We start from the raw sequence: 26,945 nt of genomic DNA, 5'->3' as shown, positions 1-26,945 counted from the left end.
GATGGATTGGGCTCATAAAATAAACGTATTATTATTTGTCCATTATTATTTGAATGTAGACTATAAGCAGTGCCATGTCTTGATTATTATAAGAATAATTTAATTTTGTATTGTTTTTCTATTATTAGATAACCGAAGGTACGTTTAATATGACGCCGGTTTAGTTATATGTAACGACGTTGGTTTAATTTAAGTAGTTTGGTGAATTTTATATAAGTAGCGTGTATGTATTATTGTAATATTCTACTAAGAGTCCAAAAGTTAATGACGATTTCTTGGTAGATAAAAAATAGGACTATATTTTAATAAATTATTACTAGATTCTGACCCGTTCATCAAAGAGCGAGTATATTTTTTGTTTTACATTTTTTTAAACTAATTTTTCTATTTGTGTTTTTAATCGTATTTGTGTTTTTTATAATCATATTTCTGTAAAATATTTTTTTTAAATGATTAGTAAAATGTTTTAATAATTGTATCAAAATAGTAGGACTAAACATATATTAATAGGTCATGTTCCTAATTTAATATAATAGATGAGTTAATATGTTTGTTTAAATAATTTATTAGCTGATGAATATTTTGCATGTTTCTTGAAATAACCTGCAAAAATTTGTAACCACAAAAAAAATTTAATGTCTGATTTAAGCTTGATAAAATTGTAAGGATATTTTTTTATTTGTATAATTTATTACAGTTAATTTTCTTTCTAATAAAAGGCTAAAAATAAAAATCAAAATATTTTCTCTTCTTTAGATGACATCGTATTGGGTTTAAGATGGGACGATGTTGTTCTGAAGTCATATCATTATCTTCATTATTGCAATTGAAATGTTTTTTTTATTGGGTAGTACTTTTCTTTTTTTTTTGTGAAATGATATAGCATTAGTTGTTTCGTAAAAGGGCGTGGACTGCAGAAAACTATTACTTATATAGAATCCGTAACTTGTGGAATTAAAATCACTCAGCAGTTTTAGCTTACAAAAAAGTGGGTCTTGATTATTTAGGAATTTATAATGGAAGTTACTCAAATATGAACTAAGAGTACAAACTACAAAGTAGTTTTTGTTAAATAACTAAATAAATATATTTAAAATAGGTTCAGTGGTAAAAATAGTTGGACACAACATAGTATTGATGTTCAGTAACTCTTTATCAAACATATATACACTTCGTTGTTTGATACATGAAGACGTAATAGGCTAATAGCTAATGAATTATAGAAACAATATCGACTTGACTATCTTAAATAATAAATGTAATCCCACCTGCTCTAATATTGAACGGTTATATTATTGGTGAACTGCATATTGATAACAAACGGTTACATTAGGGTAATAGTCAATAAATATATGAAAACGAAGTGTATATATGGCGGTAGACATATGTTTAGTTTTTAATAGGACAGTTATATTAGAGTTATATGAACAGGCGGTTATATTAGAGATTATATTATAAATTATCAATGAAAGTATGTCAGCCACTAAACACCTCATATGTCCACGATCAAACAAAAATGCATCATATTGTAATAGGAGAAAACGGTTAATTAGAAGCAAACGGTTACGTGAAAGTGATATATACATTTTATTTTATCTTTAAATAAAATAAATAAATAAGTGGACATAACTTTACATCAATCGAATAGAATAGATATGTGAAATTTTTGCTTATAAAATATGTTTTTGGTAAAATTTATTTTAAAATGTTTTGTAACCCTTTAAATTTCATAACCGATATTAAGTATTTGAAAATTTTAAATGTATCGCATTGTTTATATATTTGGATGTTTATTAATTTGAAGTTTAAAAATACAATCTAATCATTTTGTTTATCTTGTTTTCTCGTGGCCGATTCTTCAGTTGCTTACGCGCGCGGTACGTTGGCCTGTAACGGCGGGAGAAATCCGAGGTTGGCACTTGGCATTTTCTTTTCTTTTTGTCAACATCCAAAGTAACTTTAATTGGGGTGATAAAAGTTTATTAAAATACAGAGTAAAATCTTGAGAATGTGGGCAAGACTTAAACGGTGTCGCCTGGGCTTTGGAGCTGAAAAAATTGAGAGCGTACAGTGAGATGGGATACAAACAACACTCTGTACTTGTTGTCAAGCCACACAATTGTTCCTTCTGCACTAAAATTGGCTAACTATATATACACTAAAGGATCCAAATCAGTAGACAAATTTAGAGAAGAAAAACTAATCAACCAAAATAAAAGGCTTAATGAGAATTACTTAACCGCTTGATTAGGAAAATTAAAGATGAAACAATCGAAGTAAATGTGTGCCGCAGATGTTCCTGATATCCTGGCTTTCACCACAAACTTGTCACCACTCTACTCAAAAGCAATGAAATGAATATACAAATATAACACATTGATATCTTGCATAATTACATTGTTTTTATTATCTTTTCTTGTGCATATTGGTCTTTCGGAATAGCATTGACGCATGTTTAGGTTGCATTTCCATGCATTAGTCATTATCAGGTGCTGGAGTGAGTTTCATGATGAACTATGTGTTCCAAGGAGTGTTTTGATGCCAAAAGAATGAAAATGAGTCGTTGAAGGCCCCTAGCGGCCAGGCGTAGCGGCAAAAGCTGGTCGCTACATAAGATAGAGTTGAGGCGCCTTCTACAGCGGCCAGCCGTAGCGACCTCACGAGGTCGCTATGGGTTCAATACTTCGAAAAAGTATCCTAGCGGCCACACGTAGCGGGCATGGCAAGTCGCTACAGCGCAAGCGCCTTCTGCAGCGGCCAGCCGTAGCGACCTCACGAGGTCGCTATGGGTTCAAGACTTCGAAAAAGTATCCTAGCGGCCACACGTAGCGGGCATGGCAAGTCGCTACATGCGTAGCGACCTCTGGTAGCGACCTTTTCTGGTCGCTACGGAGAAAATATCTGTGTTTTTTATGGGTCAACCCAGGCTTGTTGGGTTAACCCAGCTCGAGTTTTAGTTTTCTATAACTACTTTTTAGACCAAAATGGGGAAGATCTAGTTTTTTTTGATGAAGAACACAAGAACTCTTTAGAGAGAAAACTTGAATCTTTAGTTTCTTTTCTTCTTATTCTCCTGAATTTGCTTGACCATCTTGATTACTAATCATGATTAATACCAAATCATCTTTGATTCTTGGGTTTATCATGAAGAGTAGTGAGTAGTTACCCTTGGATTCATGGGTTAAGGAAGATTAGGGTGATTAAGTGTAGATCTAGGGTGTTTTGTTGTAGATCCTTCTTATTCCTTGCTAGTAGAGTGATCTAAATGCTATTTTAGAGTTGGCCTCTCTAAAGTTGAGCTCTAGACATTTCATACCTGAAAAGTGTTGATGAAATGTCTGATCCAACTCTCCTAAGCTTTTAAAACTCTTTACCAAAGAGATTTGTTGTTAAAGGTGTTAAAATGGCTTTTAGACTTGATTTTAATGATTGCTTAGATGATATTCAACCAAAGAGATTTGATGCTTGAGTTATCTTTGTGAATGAACATCCATCTAGAGATAGAGTTTGTCTAGGAGTGTGTCTAAGCCTAAGGTCGATAGATTGATTGAAAGGTACCACCTTTAGATTGAAACTTGATCACCCAAGGTCAATTCCCTTAGCCCATGGGTTCTCCCATCTCATAAAACAAAAGAAAGCTTGTTCTTATTTGCATTTTAGTAGCATTTTAGTCCAAAAACATCTTATCACTTGATTGCACTTAGATTAAGTATGAACTTGTATTCTCTTTGATTCAAAATGCTTAGAAATGGATTGACATCTTAAGTACTACTTTGATTTGAAACATTGGACCTGAGAAAAGTCCATTTCAAATTTGGCGCCGTTGCCGATTCTAAACTATTTTGACATTGAGATTTGGTCCTTACTTGAGACTAAGTCTTACTTTTATTATATCTACTTACTGATACTCTATCCTAGCCATTTTGTATCTCAGGTGCATGAACTTGAGGAGCAGAGGCCCAACAAACCTAGTTCCACCAGTTGAAGACATTAAAGCACTTGAAAGGCAGATCGCAAGGAGAAGAAGAGAAGAAGAGCAACAGGCTCACCTACAAAGATTGGGATTTATGATGGAACAACATCAGAATCAACCTCAAGAAGGAGAGGCCATTGGCCAAGGAGCTGCAAACCTTCGGCCACAACACCCACAACGACAAACTAGAGCCATTGGCACCTATGATCAGCCTAATATCCATGGGAACAGGATGGGCATTAGAGCACCAGCTGTGGAGAACAACAACTTTGAGATCAAATCTGGTTTGATCAACATGATAGAGAACAACAAGTTTCATGGTCTTGCTTTGGAAGATCCACTTGATCATTTGGACAGATTTGACAAGTATTGTGGTTTGTCCAAAACCAATGGTGTTTCTGAAGATGCTTTCAAGCTACGATTGTTTCCATTCTCCTTGGGAGACAAAGCTCACACATGGGAGAAGAACATCTCAAGTGACTCTATCACCACTTGGGATGAATGTAAGAAGGCTTTCCTCACCAAGTTCTTCTCTACTTCAAGGACTGCCAAGCTAAGGAATGAAATATCTGGATTTCAACAAAAGAATCTTGAAAGCTTTGGGGACGCATATGAGAGGTTCAGAAGCTACTTAAACAGATGTCCACACCATGGCTTCACCAAAGAGAGCCTGCTTAGTACTTTCTACAGAGGTGTCCTACCAAAGTATAGAAGCCGGCTTGATACCGCCAGCAATGGATTCTTCCTAGGACGAAATGAAACAGAGGCCGAGGAACTTGTAGAGAACATGGTTCAGAGTGATTCAGTCTACAATGATGAACATGATAGGAGCAACAGAGGCTGTGGGGGTGATGACTCCAACACAAAGAGAGAGTTGAAGGCTTTACAAGACAAGATGGATCTACTTCTTATGGACAGAGCCAAACAAGAGAAAGTGAACTATGTTGGTGACCAGAAACAAGAAGAGGTAGTTGTTCTTAATGAAGTTGATGGTCTAGAAGGTCAAGAAGAATTGTGCTTTGTAAATGCTAATGGAACATGGTACAAAAAGGAACCTAACTTCCAGTACAACAACTATCAACAAAAGCCATTCTACAACAACAACCAACAAGGTGGTTACCAAGCTAGACAAAACTACTCTCAAGGTTTCGCCCCTAAAGGAAATCAGTCTACACAAGGACAAGCCGGATCCTCTACATCTGCTCCACAAGAAAGTAGCACTGAACAAATGTTGAAACAAATATTGGAATCTCAAACTAGAAGCGAGAAGCACATTGGGTATGAGCTAAAAAACCTTCATAACAAAGTTGATGGAGGCTACAATGATCTCAACAACAAATTCTCAAATCTTGCTTCCAACTTCAAAGCTTTGGAGAACCAGTTTGCCTCTATGAGTAGTAACTCCAAACGCCCTATGGGATCACTTCCCGGAACTTCCGAGCAGAGCCCCAAGGAGACAATGAAATCCATAACCCTAAGGAGTGGTAAACAATTGCCTCCTAGAACTCTCATTAGGGACAATGAGAACCAAGACGGGGAGGTGGTCATCAATGTGGATGATAATGTCGTTATTGTGGATGAGAAAACCAATGAAGAGATCTTAGAGAAGATAATTGAAGCTAAAGGGAAAGGAAAGATTGGAGAAGAAAAGAAAGTTGAGAACAAAAATGAAGTCGCAACTTCATCAAAAGAAGCTCCGTTCATTCCTCCGCCATATGAAGCAAAACTTCCCTTTCCTGGTAGATTCAAGAGGCAACTTTTGGAGCAATACAAGGCCTTGTTTGAAAAGCAAATGAGTGAAGTTCAGATTACCATGCCCATTATTGACGCCTTCATGCTAGTGCCTCAATACAGCAAGTTCCTCAAGGATGCTGTCACCAAGAAGAAGAAAGAGATGGAAGGGATGGTAGTTCTCACCCATGAATGCAGTGCCATTATACAACGGTTAACCATCCCCAAGAAGCTTGAAGATCCAGGAAGTTTCACACTACCTTGTGCCATTGGGCAATTAACTTTTCAAAAGTGTCTATGTGATTTGGGAGCAAGTGTGAGCCTTATGCCTCTCTCCATTGCCAAAAGGCTTGGGTTTACACAATACAAGAAGTGTAGACTCTCTCTTGTGCTAGCCGACCGCTCAGTGAAGATTCCCATTGGTATCCTAGAAGATCTCCCTGTTATGGTTGGGAATTGTGAGATTCCTACAGACTTTGTTGTCTTGGAAATGGATGAAGAACCAACAGATCCTTTGATATTGGGGAGACCTTTCTTGGCTACCGCAGGAGCTGTTGTGAACGTTAAGGAAGGGAAGATTGATCTTCATCTCGGAAAAGGGGGCATCATGCATTTTGATATCAAGGAGGTGATGAAAAAACCCGCTACCCAAAACCAAGCATTCTACATTGAAGAGATGGAAGCTCTAGCTGAAGAATATTTGGAGGAATTAGCTATTGAAGACCCTCTTCAACATGCCCTAACAGTTGGTAGAGAAACTCAATTGATCGAAGATGAGGAGAGTGCAAGGTATGTGAAGATGCTAGACTGCCACAAGGAGAAAAGTGGAGAAGACAACTTCATAGAGCTTCCACAAGAAATTCATCATGCTGCCTCAGTTGATCAACAAGAGGACCTCCAAGAAGATGACTGGACCGAGCTGAAGGCCCCAAAAGTGGAGATTAAACCTCTTCCCCTTGGTCTAAGGTATGCATTTCTTGGACCTAATGAGACATATCCTGTCATCGTGAGTAGTGAACTGAGTGAAAACGAATTGTCTAAACTTTTGAATGAACTTAAAAAGTATAGAAAGGCAATAGGCTACTCGCTAGATGACATTAAAGGGATATCACCTTCTTTGTGCATGCATAGGATACATCTAGAGGATGAATCTATGAATTCTATTGAACATCAAAGAAGGTTGAACCCCAACTTGAAAGATGTTGTTAAGAAGGAGATTTTAAAACTCCTAGACGCAGGTGTAATCTATCCTATTTCAGATAGTAAATGGGTGTCTCCTGTGCATGTTGTCCCAAAAAAGGGTGGAATAACTGTGGTTAAAAATGATGTGAATGAACTAATTCCAACAAGGACAATAACGGGACATAGGATGTGCATAGATTACAGAAAACTCAACTCAGCATCTAGAAAGGATCATTTTCCATTGCCATTTATCGATCAAATGCTAGAGAGACTTGCAAATCATCCATATTATTGTTTTCTTGATGGGTATTCGGGATTCTTCCAAATCCCCATACATCCAAATGATCAAGAGAAAACGACTTTCACATGCCCTTATGGTACCTTTGCTTATCGAAGGATGCCATTTGGGCTATGTAATGCTCCAGCCACCTTCCAAAGGTGCATGATGTCTATTTTCTCTGATCTTATAGAGGATGTCGTGGAGGTGTTCATGGATGACTTCTCTGTCTACGGATCTTCGTTTTCTGCTTGTTTGTAGAATCTGTGCAGGGTCCTAAAGAGATGTGAGGACACCAACCTTGTGCTGAACTGGGAGAAGTGTCACTTCATGGTTAAAGAAGGGATTGTGCTAGGACACAAGATCTCAGAGAGGGGGATTGAGGTAGACAAGGCCAAGATCGAAGTAATGGTTGCATTAGCCCCACCAAAGACGGTTAAAGACATTAGAAGCTTCCTTGGTCATGCTGGATTCTATAGAAGATTCATCCAAGACTTCTCAATGATAGCAAGGCCAATGACTAAGCTTTTATGCAAAGAAGCTGTATTCAACTTTGATCGGGAGTGTCTAGAAGCATTCAAGAAGTTGAAGGGTAAACTGATTAGTGCCCCCGTTGTGCAACCACCGGATTGGGATCTCCCCTTTGAGATCATGTGTGATGCTAGTGATTATGCTGTGGGAGCTGTCCTTGGTCAGAAGAAAGACAAGAAAACTCATGTGATCTACTATGCGAGTAGAACTCTTGATGAAGCCCAAATGAAGTATGCTACAACTGAGAAAGAGTTGCTAGCCATTGTCTATGTCTTTGAGAAGTTTAGAAGCTACTTGGTTGGGTCAAAGGTCATCGTATACACTGACCACGCTGCGCTGAGACACCTTTTGGCCAAGAAGGATGCTAAACCAAGACTGTTAAGGTGGATCCTGCTGCTACAAGAGTTTGATCTTGAGATAAAAGACAGGCCAGGGGTTGAAAATGGTGTAGCTGACCACTTGTCTAGACTAAAGATTGAGTGTGGGATCCCCATTGATGAAGGGCTTCCAGAAGAACAGATCATGGCAATTAGAGCAGTGGTAGCAGTTTGTGAATCCGGAAAAAAGCTTGAAGAGGTGAAGGCAACTGAAGAGAAAGGTCCTTGGTACGCCGATTTGGTGAACTACTTAGCATGTGGAAGAGAGCCATTGGGTCTTGAGGGATATGCCAAGAAGAAGTTCTACAAAGATGTGAAGAGATACTATTGGGATGAGCCTTACCTCTACATACTTTGTAGGGATCAACTATATAGAAGAGTAGTAGCTGGAGAAGAAGTCGATGGGATCCTTACGCACTGTCATGGGTCATCCTATGGAGGTCATTTCGTCACTTTCAAAACTGTTGCGAAAGTGCTACAAGCTGGGTTTTGGTGGCCTCATATGTTCAAGGACACTCAAGACTTTGTATCGAAGTGCGATTCATGCCAGAGGAGAGGAAACATCACCAAGAGGAATGAGATGCCTCAAAACCCAATTCTAGAAGTGGAGGTGTTTGATGTGTGGGGCATCGACTTCATGGGACCATTCCCATCATCTTTTGGCAACAAGTACATCCTTGTAGCCGTTGACTATGTCTCCAAATGGGTAGAAGCTGTAGCAAGTCCCACAAATGATTCTAGAGTGGTCATTAAGATGTTCAAAAGCACCATCTTTCCAAGGTTTGGAGTTCCGAGAGTTGTGATCAGTGATGGAGGGTCTCATTTCATCAACAAGCTGTTTGAGAATCTTCTCAAGAAAAATGGTGTAAAGCATAAGGTTGCAACTCCCTACCATCCTCAGACAAGTGGTCAAGTCGAGATCTCCAACAGAGAAATCAAGTCTATTTTGGAGAAAACTGTGGGAACTACAAGGAAAGATTGGTCTGTCAAGCTAGATGATGCACTTTGGGCTTACAGGACGGCTTATAAGACTCCTTTGGGAACCACACCCTTTAACCTTGTGTATGGAAAGGCTTGTCATCTACCAGTTGAGCTTGAGTATAAAGCATTGTGGGCTGTTAAGTTGCTGAACTTTGACATCAAGAGTGCCAAGGAGAAGAGACTTCTCCAACTCAATGAGCTAGATGAGATTAGACTGGATGCTTTTGAGAACTCAAGGATTTACAAGGAGAAAACCAAGGCTTTTCATGACAAAAGGATCGTGAAGAGAGAATTCAGTGCCGGAGATCAAGTCCTTCTCTACAACTCTAGGCTGAAGTTGTTTCCCGGGAAGCTCAAATCGAGATGGTCCGGTCCTTTCAAGATCAAGGAAGTTAAGCCATATGGAGCAATTGTGTTATGGGATAAGAATGGTGGAGATTTTACAGTCAATGGACAGAGAGTTAAGCTCTACATGTCCTTCACACCAGAGGAGGAAAGAACATCGGTTCCACTCTCCGACCCCATTCATGCCTAGCCATAAAGAAAGGAAGTCAAGCTAGAGACTTAAAACAAGCTCACTTGGGAGGAAATCTCATGTCTATCCTTGTACATATTGTTTTTATGTTTATTTGACTTGTTTTTGCTATGTTTTTTCGCTTTATTTCTGATTGCAGGTTCGAGTTACGGGATTTCCCGGCATGATTGCATGATTTCCACACCCCGTCCGCAAAAATTGGCCAGAGACACCAGTTTCACCAACCAAGATGGAGAGAAGTTGAGATTGGAATCATGGGACATTCTTTGCTCATAGCGACCTTTCGTAGCAGTTTCTCTTCGTAGCTACGCGGTCTGTCGTAGCGGCATCATGTGGTCGCTATGCGCCAAGGATTTCAAAGACGGAAATTAATGCAAAAGGCGTAGTGGCTTCGTTATAGCGACCTATATAGGTCGCTACGATTCGAACGCCACCCGCAACGGTCTCCCGTAGCGGTCACACGGGGTCGCTACGTTTTCAAATCATTCACAAGCTCCAAGCATCGTAGCGGCTTAATTATAGCGACCTATATAGGTCGCTACGGTTCGGACGCGACCGGCAACGGTCTCCCGTAGCGGTCACATAGAGTCGCTACGTTTTCAAATCAATCACCAGGGCCAAGTGTCGTAGCGGCTTCGTTATAGCGACCTAAATAGGTCGCTACGATTCGAACGCCACCCGCAACGGTCTCCCGTAGCGGTCATACGGGGTCGCTACTTTAGTAGCGGTTTATCCTTGCGACCTTTCAAGACCGCTACCGAGCCCAGGTACGTCTTCTAACTTGAAACCTCGGTTCGATTTGAGTAAACCAACCGTTAATTTATCTCGACCCGATCCACACACAACCTAACACAACCTCATCTCTCTCTCGCGACTTCATCCCTCTCACAAACATCATCTCTCTCACAAACCCCTCTCATCATCCCACAATCCCACCAAATCCTCAATTCTCAACCAAATTCGGTGGTTCAACTCCCTATCTCCACGAAATCGTCCATAGTTTCGATTTCTCTATTCAATTTGCATACAAACAAGCTAAGGTATGAAAATTTCGCCTTGAATCATCTTAGGTATAAATTTCCAAGTTTTTAAACGATGATGCATTATCGATTTCTGGATGGAAACTTGTATCTTAATCATATATAGGCTTGTTAACGAGTTGGGTTGATAAAAAAAAACTTGCTAGATTATCTTTAACTGAGATTTTGAAATCTAGGGTTCTTGGTGATTTTGGGGATTTCGAAATTCATTGGGACATAAGTTGATTATGAGTTGGTTAGTTGCAAATAGATAATATTAGACTGATATTAAGTGGTTACTTCGTCCGGAACTAAATTGGTCCACAAATTTGGCCAAAACACTTCTCGATAGAAGTTTGAGTTTAGTTGAAGGTTGCATCTAATATTAATCTTATTTTGCCCTCTTTATCTCAATGGGATGCATTTGTTTGTGAATGGAACTTTCATATCTTGGTGAATTCAAATTCTCATGCCTTTTCAAGTATCTTATTTTCAGGTACTATGACTAAGTCAGGTAGCAGATCAAAGACCAAAGGCAAAGCACCAACCAAAAAGCTTGAGGGTCGTGATTCAGAAATTACTAAACCATGGCCTCCAAAAGCAATGGCATCCAAAGAGATTAGAGAATCAGAGAGTGAGGAAGAGATTCCTTTGAAGAGGATAAGGAGGTCAAGAAGCAAGAAGAAGACAAATGAGACGGTAATAGAGCGAGATAGATCAGTGATTCCAACAACCTCTCAGCTGCTCAATCACCTCACCAACTCTGTTTGGGTGCCAACAAGATTCCCTGATGCTGACTTTCTGCGAGAGACAGGGCTGTATGATGATGTCTATGCAATATTGAACAATATGGGGTTACAATCGCTCTTGACAATGGAAGCTCAACCTGTCTATCAAGAAGCATCTTGTCACTTCTTTGCCTCTCTAGAAGCAGAATTTCATTGCGGAGACTACGTTGAGACGGATGGATGGGGATTCATCAGATTCAGAATAAAGGGCAAGGCTTATAGGATGACCTTTCGTGAGATAGCTGACGCAATGAAGTTCGAGGACAACATTCACAGTCACCTACCTAAGTCCAGTTGGAAAATCCCTGAGCATGTATGGCCTCTTATCGCTGGGAAAGAGATCCACCATCCGGCTTATAACAAGAACACAGCCATCAGGAATCCTGTGATCAGATATGTGCATCGCATTCTGGGTAATACTCTCTACGCCCGCAGGGAGTCAGGCAATGTTTTAGAGGAAGAGTTAACACTCATTGGACGTGGAATCATTCCCCTCAAAGAAGTTGGGCTTAGGGAAATCACTAAACGTGCAGAGAATCCTTTTCACCATTTTGGGATGGTTGGACTCTTTGTAAGAAGACTTTTGTACTTTCAAGGGTGGGCTTGGACCAATGTTGATAAGACTCCACAGTTCTTCTTTGGTGGATTAATCACACCTCTACTGATTGCCAAAGGAGTAACTCTTGGAAATGATGCTCTAGGACCACACTTCATGGATGGACCTTACATGAAAAGGACTCTGTACCTTTCAGGGATGTATGAAGGAAAGCATGTCTACTCCTACACCCACACCACTGGTCCTGCGGAACTAGTCCTACCGAGCCCGCAAATTGCTATGACTAGAACCAAGAACAGTCTCCTTTTCCGGGTTCCACTAGACCTCCTCCTCGGTCCGCATGGCCCACTTGATCCGGTGATTGACAGAAGGAAGAGGGCAACAAAGAGATCTTTTGCCGCTGCATCTGAATTTGCCTCAACATCAGCTTCTACATCTGCCCCACCTGAAGCTAGTGAGGAAACAGTATTTGGACCTGCTCGTTACTACTTCCAGCCGCATACAAGTGCTCTGCAGAAAGGTCCCTTGCGAGACGCCCATGAGTATATTGGGAAACTTCAGCGCTGGAACAAATCCCAAGATAGGACGATATACAAGCTCAAGACCAAGTATAAAGAGCTTAAAAAGACAGTGAAGAAGCAGGCTGAAGCCTCAGCAGAATTTATGAAGAAAGTTGCTGATATCTTGGTCAAAGGAGGAGTAGCAGGTTGTAACTCCAAGGACTTCGTAATAGCCGAAACCTCTGTCCCTCAACCTCGTCGACGCTCCTATCATGAAACCGACAACCCCACCTTAGCCTTGGGACCGTGTATCTTGGAGAATCAGCGCCGTCGCTTACGAAACCCTTCCCCTCAACAATCCCTATCAGGAAATGAATCCCCATCTCTTGACACCTCGGACGACAAAGATTATGAGGAGATGGGTACTACGAGAATTGAAGAAGAAGGAGATGAAGACGTTGACGAAGGAGATGACCACTTTTGGGAAGGCGATCAGGATGGAGGTGATGATGATGCTGCTGCCTCAGATTAATAGAGAAGTACTCCGCACCTTTTTCATTGTATATCCAGTTTTTCTTTGCATTTTATTTCCCTTTTCGGTCTCTCCTTCAACTTCCTAACATAGAGACTGTGTGAACTAAGTTTGGGGGAGGTACCAAGCACTGATCAGATTTTCTTTGATAAATTGAGTCTCATGCATTGCATTGTACATACATATATGCATAAAAAAAAAAAAAAAAAATTTTGAAAAGCATAAAAAGAAACGTGTAGTTGCATTCACTTGCATTAGGAACAATGATTTGAAATGCCTTGTAAAGAATCCTTGTCTAGAACTCAAAATGTCACCCTAGTTAAACGTATCTAGTAGATTAAGCATCTTTTGAAAGCCTTGCACGCTTCGAGCCTTGAAAACTCTTCTTGAAACTTGTTTGCTTGCTTGATATTGGCATTGTTCATAAGATCAGCTCCAATCTAAACGTGGCTTAAATGAATTTAATTTCTCTTGCATATGGGCATTCGCATATTTGATCAAGGATCTCATACACATTTGGGTTATCTTATTCCCTTACATATCAATCTTTGTTAACCCAAATGACACTCCATACCCTACAACCCTAGCCATTTCTTTGAGACCAAAAATTGAATTGCATGAGTGAGGCCTCTTTTGATAGCTTGTCATGTTCAAAATCTTGAGAGTATTGGAGGCGACATAGATTTATTCTCATCTCTTGCTAGCATAATGAGCTAAAATTTGGGGATAGTGAAGAGGGGCTTATGTTTTCCGAATGTCAATATCTTGGTATTGGGGAGTGAGAAAGATGAGAGAGAGTGAGAAAGATGAGAGAGATAAGCAAAAAAAAAAAAAAAGGTATCAATAGTAAAGGAAACTCTAGGGACAAAAAGAAAACGTGAAGCTCTAGATTAAGCAACTAAGAACCTTCTTCTAATAAAAAAAAAAAAAGGAAAAGGAGGGTTCATTTTGCTTTTGGGATGATGATAAAAGAGTGGAACTTGTTGTCACTTATAAAAGGGGTAGAATTACGAGAATGAATCTATGTATGCATGAGTTGCTTCTAATCTTAGATAAATTTTGCATAATGATCAAGCTCCTTATTTCGAGTGATAACCACCTTTAAATGAAAACATTTGAACCCCTCTCTTCATTCATATTAAACCATGCTTGCCTAGCCAAATGATTGAGATCATGTGTCCATTTACAAGAATTCACCTTGTGTGCGTATGTGTGTGAATCAATGTGAGAGCTGGTTGAAGGAACTTGTTAGTGATGAGTATTGCAACTTGAGCAGAGGCAAAAGAGTGTGAATAGGTCTAGAGAAGCTAGAGTATAATAAAGAAGATGCTCATGCTATTTGCTACGTTTCTTTAGGATGTTAAGTTGAGTGCTAGGAAGTGTTACTTTTGGCTATGAGTTTCCACCTTCAAACCTCTTTTCCTTATGAGTTCTTGCTATGCCACTTGAGGACAAGTAAGGAACAAGTTCGGGGGAGTTGATATCTTGCATAATTACATTGTTTTTATTATCTTTTCTTGTGCATATTGGTCTTTCGGAATAGCATTGACGCATGTTTAGGTTGCATTTCCATGCATTAGTCATTATCAGGTGCTGGAGTGAGTTTCATGATGAACTATGTGTTCCAAGGAGTGTTTTGATGCCAAAAGAATGAAAATGAGTCGTTGAAGGCCCCTAGCGGCCAGGCGTAGCGGCAAAAGCTGGTCGCTACATAAGATAGAGTTGAGGCGCCTTCTACAGCGGCCAGCCGTAGCGACCTCACGAGGTCGCTATGGGTTCAATACTTCGAAAAAGTATCCTAGCGGCCACACGTAGCGGGCATGGCAAGTCGCTACAGCGCAAGCGCCTTCTGCAGCGGCCAGCCGTAGCGACCTCACGAGGTCGCTATGGGTTCAAGACTTCGAAAAAGTATCCTAGCGGCCACACGTAGCGGGCATGGCAAGTCGCTACATGCGTAGCGACCTCTGGTAGCGACCTTTTCTGGTCGCTACGGAGAAAATATCTGTGTTTTTTATGGGTCAACCCAGGCTTGTTGGGTTAACCCAGCTCGAGTTTTAGTTTTCTATAACTACTTTTTAGACCAAAATGGGGAAGATCTAGTTTTTTTTGATGAAGAACACAAGAACTCTTTAGAGAGAAAACTTGAATCTTTAGTTTCTTTTCTTCTTATTCTCCTGAATTTGCTTGACCATCTTGATTACTAATCATGATTAACACCAAATCATCTTTGATTCTTGGGTTTATCATGAAGAGTAGTGAGTAGTTACCCTTGGATTCATGGGTTAAGGAAGATTAGGGTGATTAAGTGTAGATCTAGGGTGTTTTGTTGTAGATCCTTCTTATTCCTTGCTAGTAGAGTGATCTAAATGCTATTTTAGAGTTGGCCTCTCTAAAGTTGAGCTCTAGACATTTCATACCTGAAAAGTGTTGATGAAATGTCTGATCCAACTCTCCTAAGCTTTTAAAACTCTTTACCAAAGAGATTTGTTGTTAAAGGTGTTAAAATGGCTTTTAGACTTGATTTTAATGATTGCTTAGATGATATTCAACCAAAGAGATTTGATGCTTGAGTTATCTTTGTGAATGAACATCCATCTAGAGATAGAGTTTGTTTAGGAGTGTGTCTAAGCCTAAGGTCGATAGATTGATTGAAAGGTACCACCTTTAGATTGAAACTTGATCACCCAAGGTCAATTCCCTTAGCCCATGGGTTCTCCCATCTCATAAAACAAAAGAAAGCTTGTTCTTATTTGCATTTTAGTAGCATTTTAGTCCAAAAACATCTTATCACTTGATTGCACTTAGATTAAGTATGAACTTGTATTCTCTTTGATTCAAAATGCTTAGAAATGGATTGACATCTTAAGTACTACTTTGATTTGAAACATTGGACCTGAGAAAAGTCCATTTCACACATTGAGATGATATAAATATAACGCGAGCAATGCTAAAAGGACAAGAGGTGACAGGACAATACAGGTAAAGGTGCAAGGAACTTTATTGTCAAGTTGGAATCGCCAAGGCTTCAACAGCGCGGGCTGCTTCATCGCAGTTGATACCATTAATTACTCTCCTGAAACTCTTGTAGGCCTTTAGTCCAAAAGACGTACAAGAAAAAAACAGTTGGTAAGAAAACCATCAGCAGCTTCCCTTGATGATGTTAGTTTGGTTAACACACCTTTCTAGTGTCCATTTACCAAGGCTCCCAACTATAAGCAAATTAACAACAAGCTTCTCAACAGCCGTATATAGCTTTTTAGGATCCATATAGAAGCCCACGAAGCTCTTCTTGAGAATTCAGTTAGATGGGCGTGGCCCAACATCGGTTTTCCAATTTATTATATATAATTTTCTTCTAATTTTTTCTTGAAAGAAGGCAAAAATCGGAAAAACACCATTCTGTTATAAAAAAAACTAGAATTTTATTGTATCGAGGAAATTTAAATAAGGGCAAAATTTTATACCCGTATGAGAAGATAACACTGATAATAAGAGAGGATGTGTTATTAGAAGGAGAAGGAATGGTGTGTCTATAAACGATCGAAACGATCGTTTATATAGAAGAGAAATTAACTGTGCAAATAGTGCAACGGGCCCCACATCCTTTATAATTTTCAACATATGCGGCTCATAACACTCCCCCTTGGGGACCGGTGTCACTATCCACTCTCGCTTAACGTCTTCGTTGCCTCGTTAAAAACCTTTCTAGGAAAACCCAATGGGAAAAACCATAGTAAGGTAAAAAGAGTACAACTACGTAAGCTCCCCCTCGAATGAGCAGTCATAAATCCTTCTGATGATGCATTCCAATGTTACGAACATGTTTTCTGAATATCGAAGTCGGAAGTGATTTTGTGAAGAGATCAGCTGCATTGTCGCATGATTGGACATATCTTACTTCAATCTCTTTCTTCTTCACGAGCTCTTGAGTGTATGAGAAGAACTTCGGATGTATATGCTTCGTTCTATCGCTTTTGATATATCCGTCCTTTGTTTGAGCAACACATGCTGCATTATCTTCATATAAAATAGTTGGCTCCGTATTTTCGCCAATCCCGCTGCTTGAACAGATGTGTCGGCTCATTGATCTCAGCCATACACATTCTCTACTTGCTTCATGGAGTGCAATGATCTCAGCATGATTTGAAGAAGTAGCCACGAGCGTTTGTTTCTGGGAACGCCAAGATATAGCAGTGCCTCCGATCGTAAAAACGTATCCTGTTTGCGATCGGGCTTTGTGTGGATCTGAAAGATATCCTGCATCTGCAAAACCAACCATTTGACCTTTTGAACTTTTAGGATAAAATAAGCCTAAATCAATGGTCCCTTGGAGGTAACGAAAAACATGTTTGATCCCATTCCAATGTCTTCGGGTTGGAGATGAGCTGAATCTTGCCAAAAGATTCACAGCAAATGATATATCAGGCCGTGTACAATTTGCAAGGTACATCAGCGCTCCAATTGCACTTAGATATGGTACTTCCGGACCAAGTATCTCTTCTTTCTCCTCAGGTGGTCGAAATGGATCACTTTCAATATTAAGTGACCTAACGACCATCGGGGTGCTAAGAGGAGTTGATTTATCCATGTTAAATCGTTTCAACACTCTTTTAGTGTATGTGGATTGATGCACAAATATACCATTTTGTGAATGTTCTATTTGTAGGCCAAGACAGTACTGTGTCTGTCCTAGATCTTTCATCTCAAATTCTCCTTTGAGATAGTCTGATGCCTTTTGTATTTCCTTTTGAGTTCCGATAATGTTAAGATCATCAACATATACCGCGATTATTACAAATCCGGATATTGTTTTCTTGATGAAAACACATGGACATATAGGATCATTCACATATCCTTCTTTTGTTAAATGTTCACTGAGACGATTGTACCACATACGTCCAGATTGTTTTAACCCATATAATGATCTTTGCAATTTTATTGCACATAACTCTTTAGGTTTGGAACTTAATGCTTCTGGCATTTTAAATCCATCAGGGATTTTCATGTAGATATCAGTATCTAATGATCCGTATAGATAAGCTGTAACAACATCCATGAGACGCATCTCTAGATTTTTATCAGCTGCTAGACTCATCAGGAATCTAAATGTAATGGCATCCATAACTGGAGAATACGTTTCTTCATAATCGATTCCAGGTCTTTGAGAAAAACCTTGAGCCACTAGACGAGCTTTGTATCTCGTAATCTCATTTTTCTCATTTCGCTTTCGAACGAAAACCCATTTGTACCCAACTGGTCTCACATCTGCAGGTGTGAGCACAATAGATCCAAATACTTTTCGTTTATTAAGCGAATCAAGTTCAGCTTGTATTGCATTTTTCCATTGTTCCCAATCATGTCTCTTTTGACATTCATAGACAGATTTTGGTTCTGGATCATCGATTTCTTCATTTATTTCACTTGACACAATATATGAGAAAGCATCATCAAGGTCATTTTGTTCATTTCTATTCCATATCCTTTTATTATGGATGTAATTAATAGAAATCTCATGATTATCTTTCGATTCATGATGCTCTGATTCATGATGCTCTGATTCATCAGAATCCTTATCATTTATTTCCTCCAAAATATTTTCTGCTATTTTGGGTGCATCATATATTTCAGCTTTCTTCTGTTTCCTAGGATTCTTATCCTTAGAACCAACAGGTCTACCACGCTTCAGGCGTGTTTTTGGCTCTCGTGTGTCATCCTCCTTTTCTTGTTCATTTGGCATTTTGATACGAGCAGGAGCATTTGCAGCTGGTATATGAGATTTAGTTACCGTCTTGGTATCTACAAATGCATCAGGTAGCTGGTTAGCTATACTCTGTAAATGCATAATTCGTCGAACTTCTAGTTCTGACTCTTTAGTGGGAGGATCAAGATATAACAATGATGGTACACTCCATTTTATATCACTTCCAACATTTTTGTTTTCTCCCCCTAGAACTGGGAATACATTTTCGTCAAAATGACAATCAGCAAAACGTGCTGTAAAGACGTCACCAGTCTGTGGTTCTAGGTATCTTATAATCGATGGAGAGTCACAACCAACATATATTCCCAACCTTCTTTGTGGTCCCATCTTTGTTCGTTGTGGTGGTGCTACAGGCACATATACTGCACAACCAAAGATTCTTAAATGGGAAATATTTGGTTCTCGACCAAACGCTAATTGTAGTGGGGAATACTTGTGGTATGCACTCGGTCTGATTCGAATGAGTGCTTCTGCATGCAAAATAGCATGTCCCCATACAGAGGTTGGAAGTTTTGATTTCATGATCAATGGTCTTGCAATCAGTTGCAGACGCTTAATTAACGATTCAGCCAAACCATTTTGCGTATGAACATGAGCCACAGAATGTTCAACTTCAATTCCCGTTACCATACAATAATCATTGAATGCTTGGGATGTGAATTCACCAGCGTTGTCTAATCTAACCTTTTTAATATTATAATCAGGGAACTGTGTCCGCAGTTTGATTATCTGAGTTAGAAATCTCGCAAATGCCATGTTTCGAGATGATAATAGACAAACGTGTGACCATCTACTGGATGCGTCAATTAATACCATAAAATAGTGGAATGGTCCACATGGTGGATGTATCGGTCCACATATATCACCTTGAATTCTTTCAAGGAACTTTGGTGATTCTTTATCGATTTTGGTTGGCGATGGTCTTACGATCAATTTTCCTAGAGAACATGCAACACATGTCATTTTATTCCCTTGAGAAATCTCCTGGATTTTCAGTGAATGACCATGTGAACTTTCTATGATTTTACGCATCATTGTAGTGCCTGGATGGCCAAGGCGATCATGCCATAATGTGAACTCTTCTGGGTTCTGTTTTACTAAAAGATTTGATTCGATCTCATCGATATAAGTATGATGTAACCCCGAAGGAAGTTCTGGAAACTTTTCCAATATGTGTTTTCTGCCACATTTCTCAGAAGTTACATACATGTATTTCTTTCCATCCTCAGTTGCAGACTGAGTATCATATCCGTGAAGATATATATCTTTAAAACTCAATAAATTCCTTTTAGAACTTGGAGAATATAGAGCATTATTTATGGAAAATTTTGTTCCATTCGGTAAAGTAAAATTTGCTTTACCAGTTCCTTCAATCACGTCTGCAGGACCTGATATTGTATTGACGACAATTCTTGTCGGTTTTATATCAGAGAAATATCTCTTTTGTCTCAGAATAGTGTGCGTTGTTCCACTATCTGGTATGCATATTTCACGAATCCGTTTCTTGGATTTTGCTTCATTACCATTCTGATCCATTTCTGAAATTGTCATAAATATTAATAAAAGAAAAACATAAAATTCATTCATATAAGGAAACACATAATTATACAATAAGATGACGTTAAAAACATCATTATTTTTTTTTAAAACATGAAATATAATAATTATACATGGTAATACTGAAAACTATTCAATACTCTTATCATAGGCATTTCGATTCTCTTCAGGAGTAATCTAGTCCAGCTCATTAGCGAAGTCGGAGGATTCAAGGTATGAGGTCCCTTCAACATTTTCCGTGAGGTTCACCTCTTTAGCCTTTCCTTTTATGGACTCTTGATATAACTTGCACAAATGTGGGGGAGTACGACAGGTACGGGACCAATGTCCTTTACATCCACATCTGTAACATACAGTCTCACTTTTCTTTGTGGTATCCTCTTCGGTTTCTTTTCCTTTAGGAGGTTGTTCAGATCTAACCCATTTGTTAGATCTAATACTTTTAGGATAGTAAGGCTTTCCACGTTTGTTGTTGAAACGCCGACCACGACCTCGGTTGGTCTGGTTTCTCCTTCCCGAATATTCTACCGCCGTAGCATTCACTTCGGGAAATGCCTTGGCTCCCGTAGGTCGGGAATTATGGTTTTTGATTAGTAACTCATCGTTCTTTTCAGCCAACATGAGTGTTACCATCAATTCAGAAAATTTGGTGTACCCACATTTTCTGTAAATTCGGGATAAGACGTTGTGTTCTTTGTGGAAAGTATTGTATGTCTTGTCAAGCATTTCTGCTTCGGTGACAGGGTTACCACAATATTTTAATTGTGCAACTATCCTTAAGATAGTGGAATTGTAATCTCTAACCCTTTGGAAATCCTGAAACCTGAGGGTTTTCCACTCTTCAAGAGCGTGAGGGAGATTGATTTCCTTTTGATTATCGAATCTGTCTTTCAAGGCTTGCCATAGTACGGCTGGGTCCTCAACGTCTCCATAGTCGTGAGTTAGATTCTCATCTAAGTGCTTCTTCAGGAAGATTATCGCTTCGGCTATATGCTCGGGTGGCGATTTGTTACCGACTTTTATCGCTTCGGTTATCTTTTTTATTACAAGATAGGGTTTCACATTTGTGACCCATCTGACATAGTTTTCGCCGGTTACTTTCAGAGCCGGGAACTGGAGTTTCTCGATGTTTGCCATTTGTATTTCTAAAACACAAAATAATAATTTTATTAGAACTTCATAATTTAAAAACCGTTTACATTAATCATACATGCAATTACAAAGAGAAGCGATGTAAAGAAAAGTAAACCGATATTCATCCTAAATTCTCTTGGAGTAAATTCTCCAACGGATAAACCATAAATAGAAACACAAATAAAAATGGCACATAAAAACAAAAGTGCGCGAATCATCTTTCTTGAAATAAAAAATCGGAGGAGAGCGATTTGAAATTTTGAGAGAAGATGAAATGTTTTGGATGATGAAATGGAGTGAAAATGAGTTGTATTTATAGATGAAAATTACTGTTCATGACCGTTGGAGAAAGGGGAAATTTTTGAAAAAAATTCTTTGTGACCGTTGGGGTTAAATCGAGTGCACTAAAAATCAGTCTGAAAATATCGTATTAAACAGTTAATCAAATCTATAAAATTTCATAAAAGTAAAAATTATAGCAATGAAATATTTATGTTATGACAACAAATCATGCGACGGCTCAGCCGATCAATGCAGAGTAATAAATAAATTATACGGCGGCTCGGCCGACCAATTAATAACAAACACAATATAAGGCGGCTCGGCCGACCAATAAATAATAAACAGAATATAAGGCGGCTCGGCCGACCAATAAATAAATTAAATTAATAGTAAATAATATAGGCGGTATTCCGGCCATTATAACATGATATAAATAATAGTAGAGGCGGTATACCGACCATTATAACAGGGTATAAATGATACAAATAAATTTTACCGAATCGCAGAGTGATCGTGCTGATAACGTGTTATAAAAAAAACTAGAATTTTATTGTATCGAGGAAATTTAAATAAGGGCAAAATTTTATACCCGTATGAGAAGATAACACTGATAATAAGAGAGGATGTGTTATTAGAAGGAGAAGGAATGGTGTGTCTATAAACGATCGAAACGATCGTTTATATAGAAGAGAAATTAACTGTGCAAATAGTGCAACGGGCCCCACATCCTTTATAATTTTCAACATATGCGGCTCATAACACATTCATCGTTGTTCTGTGTTGGCTCGTTAGGGTTTCCGAATCTCACTTGTTTTTCCTTTCTCCTGTCTTGTGACGTTCTTTGTTTAAATATTTTGGCCGAGAAACATGGTTTCTAGGTTAAGTAATGAGAAGCCAATCGTGTACGAGACTAAAGAGCATCATGTTCGTCCTGATTCGAGCAAGACAGATGTTCTTTCACTAGAACCAATCGACCATCTCAAGATTTTTGATATCCTTTTTTGCTTGGACTTATGCTGTGTCATCAAGTTTTTATTAGTTGATAACTGTGGATCATTGTAGTTCTCCTTGACGTTTAACTACATCATATAAGAAATATCAAAGATCCAGAGCGCCCTTCTTCTTTGGAACACCTCAAAGTACTTACAAAAGACTCAGTCGAAGTGGATGATGACAAGAGTTATGTTAGGTACGTTGAGAATGAAGCTTTTGTGATTCTTTGTATGAATATTAAGTTTTAAGTTTGTGCTGAGCTCTTCCGTTTTCGTTTTGATAGGGTTACATTCACTCCAACTATGAAACTTTGTGGCATGACTACCTTAATCGGTCTTTGTGTCCGCGTGAAACTTATGCGAAACCTTCCTGGGCGATACAAAGTACAACCTCCTTCTCTCATGTTTTTGGTTTTTAGAACATAATTGTATTCATCAAGTGTTGCACTAAATAAAATCTCACTAAGACATGTACCTGTGATACGCTAGGCAGAGTATTTTTCTTTTCTTCTTTTTCTCATTGCTAAAACTATTGATGTGATGATTGCTAAGTGAGTGTGTAGCTTGAGCCTCTACTAAAAGTTCCTATTAGTGCCTTATAACTACAGAATGCAAAGTTTCTGTTATGCTTGATATTTCCATCCTTTGAAAAGACTTTTTTTTTTGCAGGTTGATATAAGAGTAGCACCCGGTACTCATGCAACAGAGGCTGCAGGTATGTCATTTAATTTTTCGATATCCTTGCTTATGCGTGTTTGGTTTTTGATCGACCTTGTCCGGTCCCCAGTAAACTAGTAGAGTGACATGACAGAGCAAATGAATCATTAAAGTCCACTCTATAGCCAAAAGATTTGAACTGCTTGTACAAGCGCGCTTGTTTATAGAATTTTCTCTTTTTCTTGCTCTGAAAATGCAGTCAATAAACAACTAAACGACAAAGAACGTGTGTCCGCTGCATTAGAGAATCCATACATCGTGGAGATCGTCGATGAATGTCTTTCCCATCATTTAAATGTTGCTTGATGCCCTCAAGGTTCGCTATCGTGATATGTCTCTGCTTCTACCGCAAAGATTTTCATCAACTAGGACTTATCTTGTGTTCAGTTTATTGTTTCGATCTAGACTTAGAACTTATCCATGGAATGATAATTGATATGACCCTATTCTTAGGCATTTTCTGTCTTAGAAAGGAAACAACGAGAAGAAGATTAATATTTTTGGAAAGGATTATTTCAATTACGCTACGTCACCCTGTTCTCTTATTGTTCCATTGGTTTCTATCTTCAGTGACAGTCCTTTTCACTACTGAATAACACTTCTATTTGTCTTGAATAATAGTACTTTCCATTTTAAAACTAACAGTCTGTAATATATATATAGCTATTTGATATCCAAAATCTTTATATAATGCCTGGACTCGAATCATGCTTCTAACATGAATTTTGTATAGTAACTTGGGTCTCAAGATCAATCCGTTGGAAGCGATATAAATGTTTTACGGGTGGGTCTGATGAATAATGTTTTCGTTTGATTAGACCCTCGTCCTTTAAAATCTTTATAGACTTGTGAGTCGGCAAGTGTCAGTTATCCTTTACTTTCTCTTCCAAGTGGCAATCTATGCATAAGCTGGTCTAATGCAATTCTAATCCTTTAATTCACTTTTGTTGATGTATTTATATAATTATTATTCAAATCTAAAATATAGCATGTGTAAGTTGTAGACAACATAGAAAGAGTTAAACATCAATTAGGTTACTCCAATCCTATTGATAATATCTTGATGAATTTTATGGTTTATATCTATTCAATAAACAAAAATGCATCTAACTAAAATTGATAGTTTATCAACTGTCATTGTTGATCACATAATAGTAAAATGATAGTATTAGGGATTACACATGTCAAATCGACTTTACTTTCTTTATTCCTGGTCTTTAGGCTTTAATTTACATTTTTTTCTGGTGAGTTATCATCTCCAAAAGATTGGTTTTAAACAGTAAGTGAGAGGTCTTATTATGAAATACCATATTTTAAATACATGCACTTGGACATTTTTGACTTCTCGGTTTAAAGCGAGACGGCCCCTTCCTCATTTACAAAAATTGTTATTGACATAATGTTACTGACGAATGAACACTTGGAATACTCTTGGAATATTCAAAGTTTGGAGGATATATGCTATGCGAAGTCAGGATAATTAGCTGGCTCCTAGAAATTTAAAACGGTTGTCTTCTAAAATTTACGTCCAAGATGTTCTAAAATTTGTGCAAACTCAATATATATATGTATATATCGAAAAAATAAAGCAGCACATAACTCGTAGACATTTTGCTATTTTTTTTTTATTTTAATTAAATTTAATCTAGATATATGATTCAATTTTTTCTTTTTGCATTTTTCTTTGTTATTTTGGTTTGTTTTAATTCATATTCGAGTATTTTAAATAAAATATTCAAATTATCCAAAAAACAAAAAAAAAAATTAAAAAACTTTATGATTCAATATATAGGTCAGTCACCATCTATATTTATCCAAACAAACTAAAATAACTCAAATTAAACTAAACTGAATTTTATTCAATTCCAATATAGGTCAGTTACTAGGTCCGAGATCCGCTCTGGATGACTGGATCTGATTTGTCCGGATCCAAATCCGAATAGTAAAATCTTAAATCCATCAAAACATGATTTGGATCTGGATATCTTAGTTTTTAAGTTTGTATATCTGGATCCATATTTTAAAAATATATTAATCTTTTAATTTCATTGATATTTAGATTTGGTATATTAATATTTATACATAAATTAGTCTTATAATATTATATTTTAATTTTTATAATATTATACATATATATATTTATATAGTTATAAATTTGTATAAATTATTAATTTAAGTCTTATTTAAAATTTTAGTATTTTAAAAATTATTATTTTTAATTATGTTTACGAATCCGGATCCGAATAATCGCGGGTTCGGATCTGGATATAAAGTCCACGGATCCGGATACCGTAAATTTTTTTGGATCCGTTCCACGCCTGTCGGTTACCATCTATATTACCAAACAAGCTAAAAATACCCAAATTAAACTAAACTGAATTTTATTCAATTTCAATTTAAATCCCAAAACCCATATGTAAGCTACTCAAAACTCGAAAAGACACTAATCTGAACCAAACTGATTATTCATATGTACTCACACCTATGCATGTTGAATATATGGTTATCTCACAATAACAATCTCGAATATATGGTAAACGGATTAAACTCGTACTGGTCTTTGATGGGTGAAACTGCATTCCGGTGTGTTTGCTCCCATTTTATAAATGATGAGTTAAGTGTGAACTTTGATTTCTTACTATTTTAAATCTTTTTCAGCCTTTTTGGCAACTATTTTTGTTTGTTTTTTACATTATGCAAAATCACCATATTTTGTGACAGTATTTCTTTTGGTCGCATCGGGTATCTATACGACTTAAAATGCTATCAAAACATCATTAAATATGGCGAGGTGGCCTCGAAACAAGGCTAAATCTCATTATTCAGGAAAAGCATTATTGTGATATTTTTTTTTGACAAAACAGCATTATTGTGATATTGAAAACCGGTTTTTATATAATATAAGGCAAAGTTTCTTCGGCTTTAGTTTCGGGTTTATATCTTCATCCCGCTGATCCTGTAAATTTTAATGTTGCAATATAAGTGTTCTAAAGTGAAAAATATATGATGTCAAAAAGGTGAAAAATATATTATAAGGCGAAGTTAAATCAATTATTTTGGCATGTTGTGAGGAAATTGTTTTACCAATAAAGTTAATTTATTTAAGAATATAGACTGTACTTCTTCTTCCAAAACTATATTCCATATTCTTTTCACGTGAACATCTAATCCATATAGTTATGTCACCATATTCCATTCCATTTCATCATCACACAAAAAGAGTTAAAGAAACTGTATCTCGATATATTCTATACTTCTTATAAATCATCCAGGTTACCCCGGCCAGTTTATTTCAGGATTAGATTAATCTCAAATATAGATAGATTTCCTTAAAAAAATGCTATTAGAATGTTATATTTAGATGATTGAATAATAATAAAAGAAAATTGTTTGAATATATGGTACCTCGAGAACCATTATCACAAAACGTTAATGAAATATGTGACTATTGCCTTTATTCTAAAATTAGATGCCTGGTTCATTGTATAGTTTCGACTAATCCGTACATCAATATATTTAA

At 37.8% G+C, this 26,945-nt stretch overlaps 1 protein-coding gene and 1 non-coding gene across 2 annotated transcripts; one reads left to right on the top strand and one right to left on the bottom strand.

The window, feature by feature from the left end:
• Positions 1 to 4,523: 4,523 nt before the first annotated feature.
• LOC125589354 lies at positions 4,524 to 4,630 on the bottom strand. Its single transcript, XR_007325542.1, has one exon. It is a non-coding gene; the product is annotated as a small nucleolar RNA R71 (small nucleolar RNA).
• A 17,574-nt stretch (positions 4,631 to 22,204) lies between these two features.
• Positions 22,205 to 23,932, top strand: LOC106435305 (protein AE7-like). The gene is made up of 5 exons (XM_013876179.3): positions 22,205 to 22,707; positions 22,800 to 22,905; positions 22,993 to 23,092; positions 23,378 to 23,423; positions 23,625 to 23,932. The coding sequence occupies exons 1-5, from the start codon at positions 22,584 to 22,586 to the stop codon at positions 23,729 to 23,731; spliced, it is 483 nt and encodes a 160-aa protein (XP_013731633.1). The 5' UTR covers positions 22,205 to 22,583; the 3' UTR covers positions 23,732 to 23,932.
• The last annotated feature ends 3,013 nt before the right edge of the window (positions 23,933 to 26,945 follow it).

Source organism: Brassica napus, chromosome C6 (genome assembly GCF_020379485.1).
Source record: "Brassica napus cultivar Da-Ae chromosome C6, Da-Ae, whole genome shotgun sequence".
Taxonomy (NCBI): Eukaryota; Viridiplantae; Streptophyta; class Magnoliopsida; order Brassicales; family Brassicaceae; genus Brassica; species Brassica napus.
Note: the sequence above shows the minus strand (reverse complement) of the source record. Positions and strands in the feature narration are given on the sequence as shown.

Bases quoted from the DNA above. Each gene is read 5' to 3' on its own strand.
- LOC106435305 (XM_013876179.3), top strand. From the start codon at position 22,584: ATGGTTTCTAGGTTAAGTAATGAGAAGCCAATCGTGTACGAGACTAAA. The intron at 22,708-22,799 runs ATATCCTTTTTT...ACGTTTAACTAC, and splicing joins CGACCATCTCAAGATTTTTG to ATCATATAAGAAATATCAAA. The intron at 23,424-23,624 runs GTATGTCATTTA...CTGAAAATGCAG, and splicing joins TCATGCAACAGAGGCTGCAG to TCAATAAACAACTAAACGAC.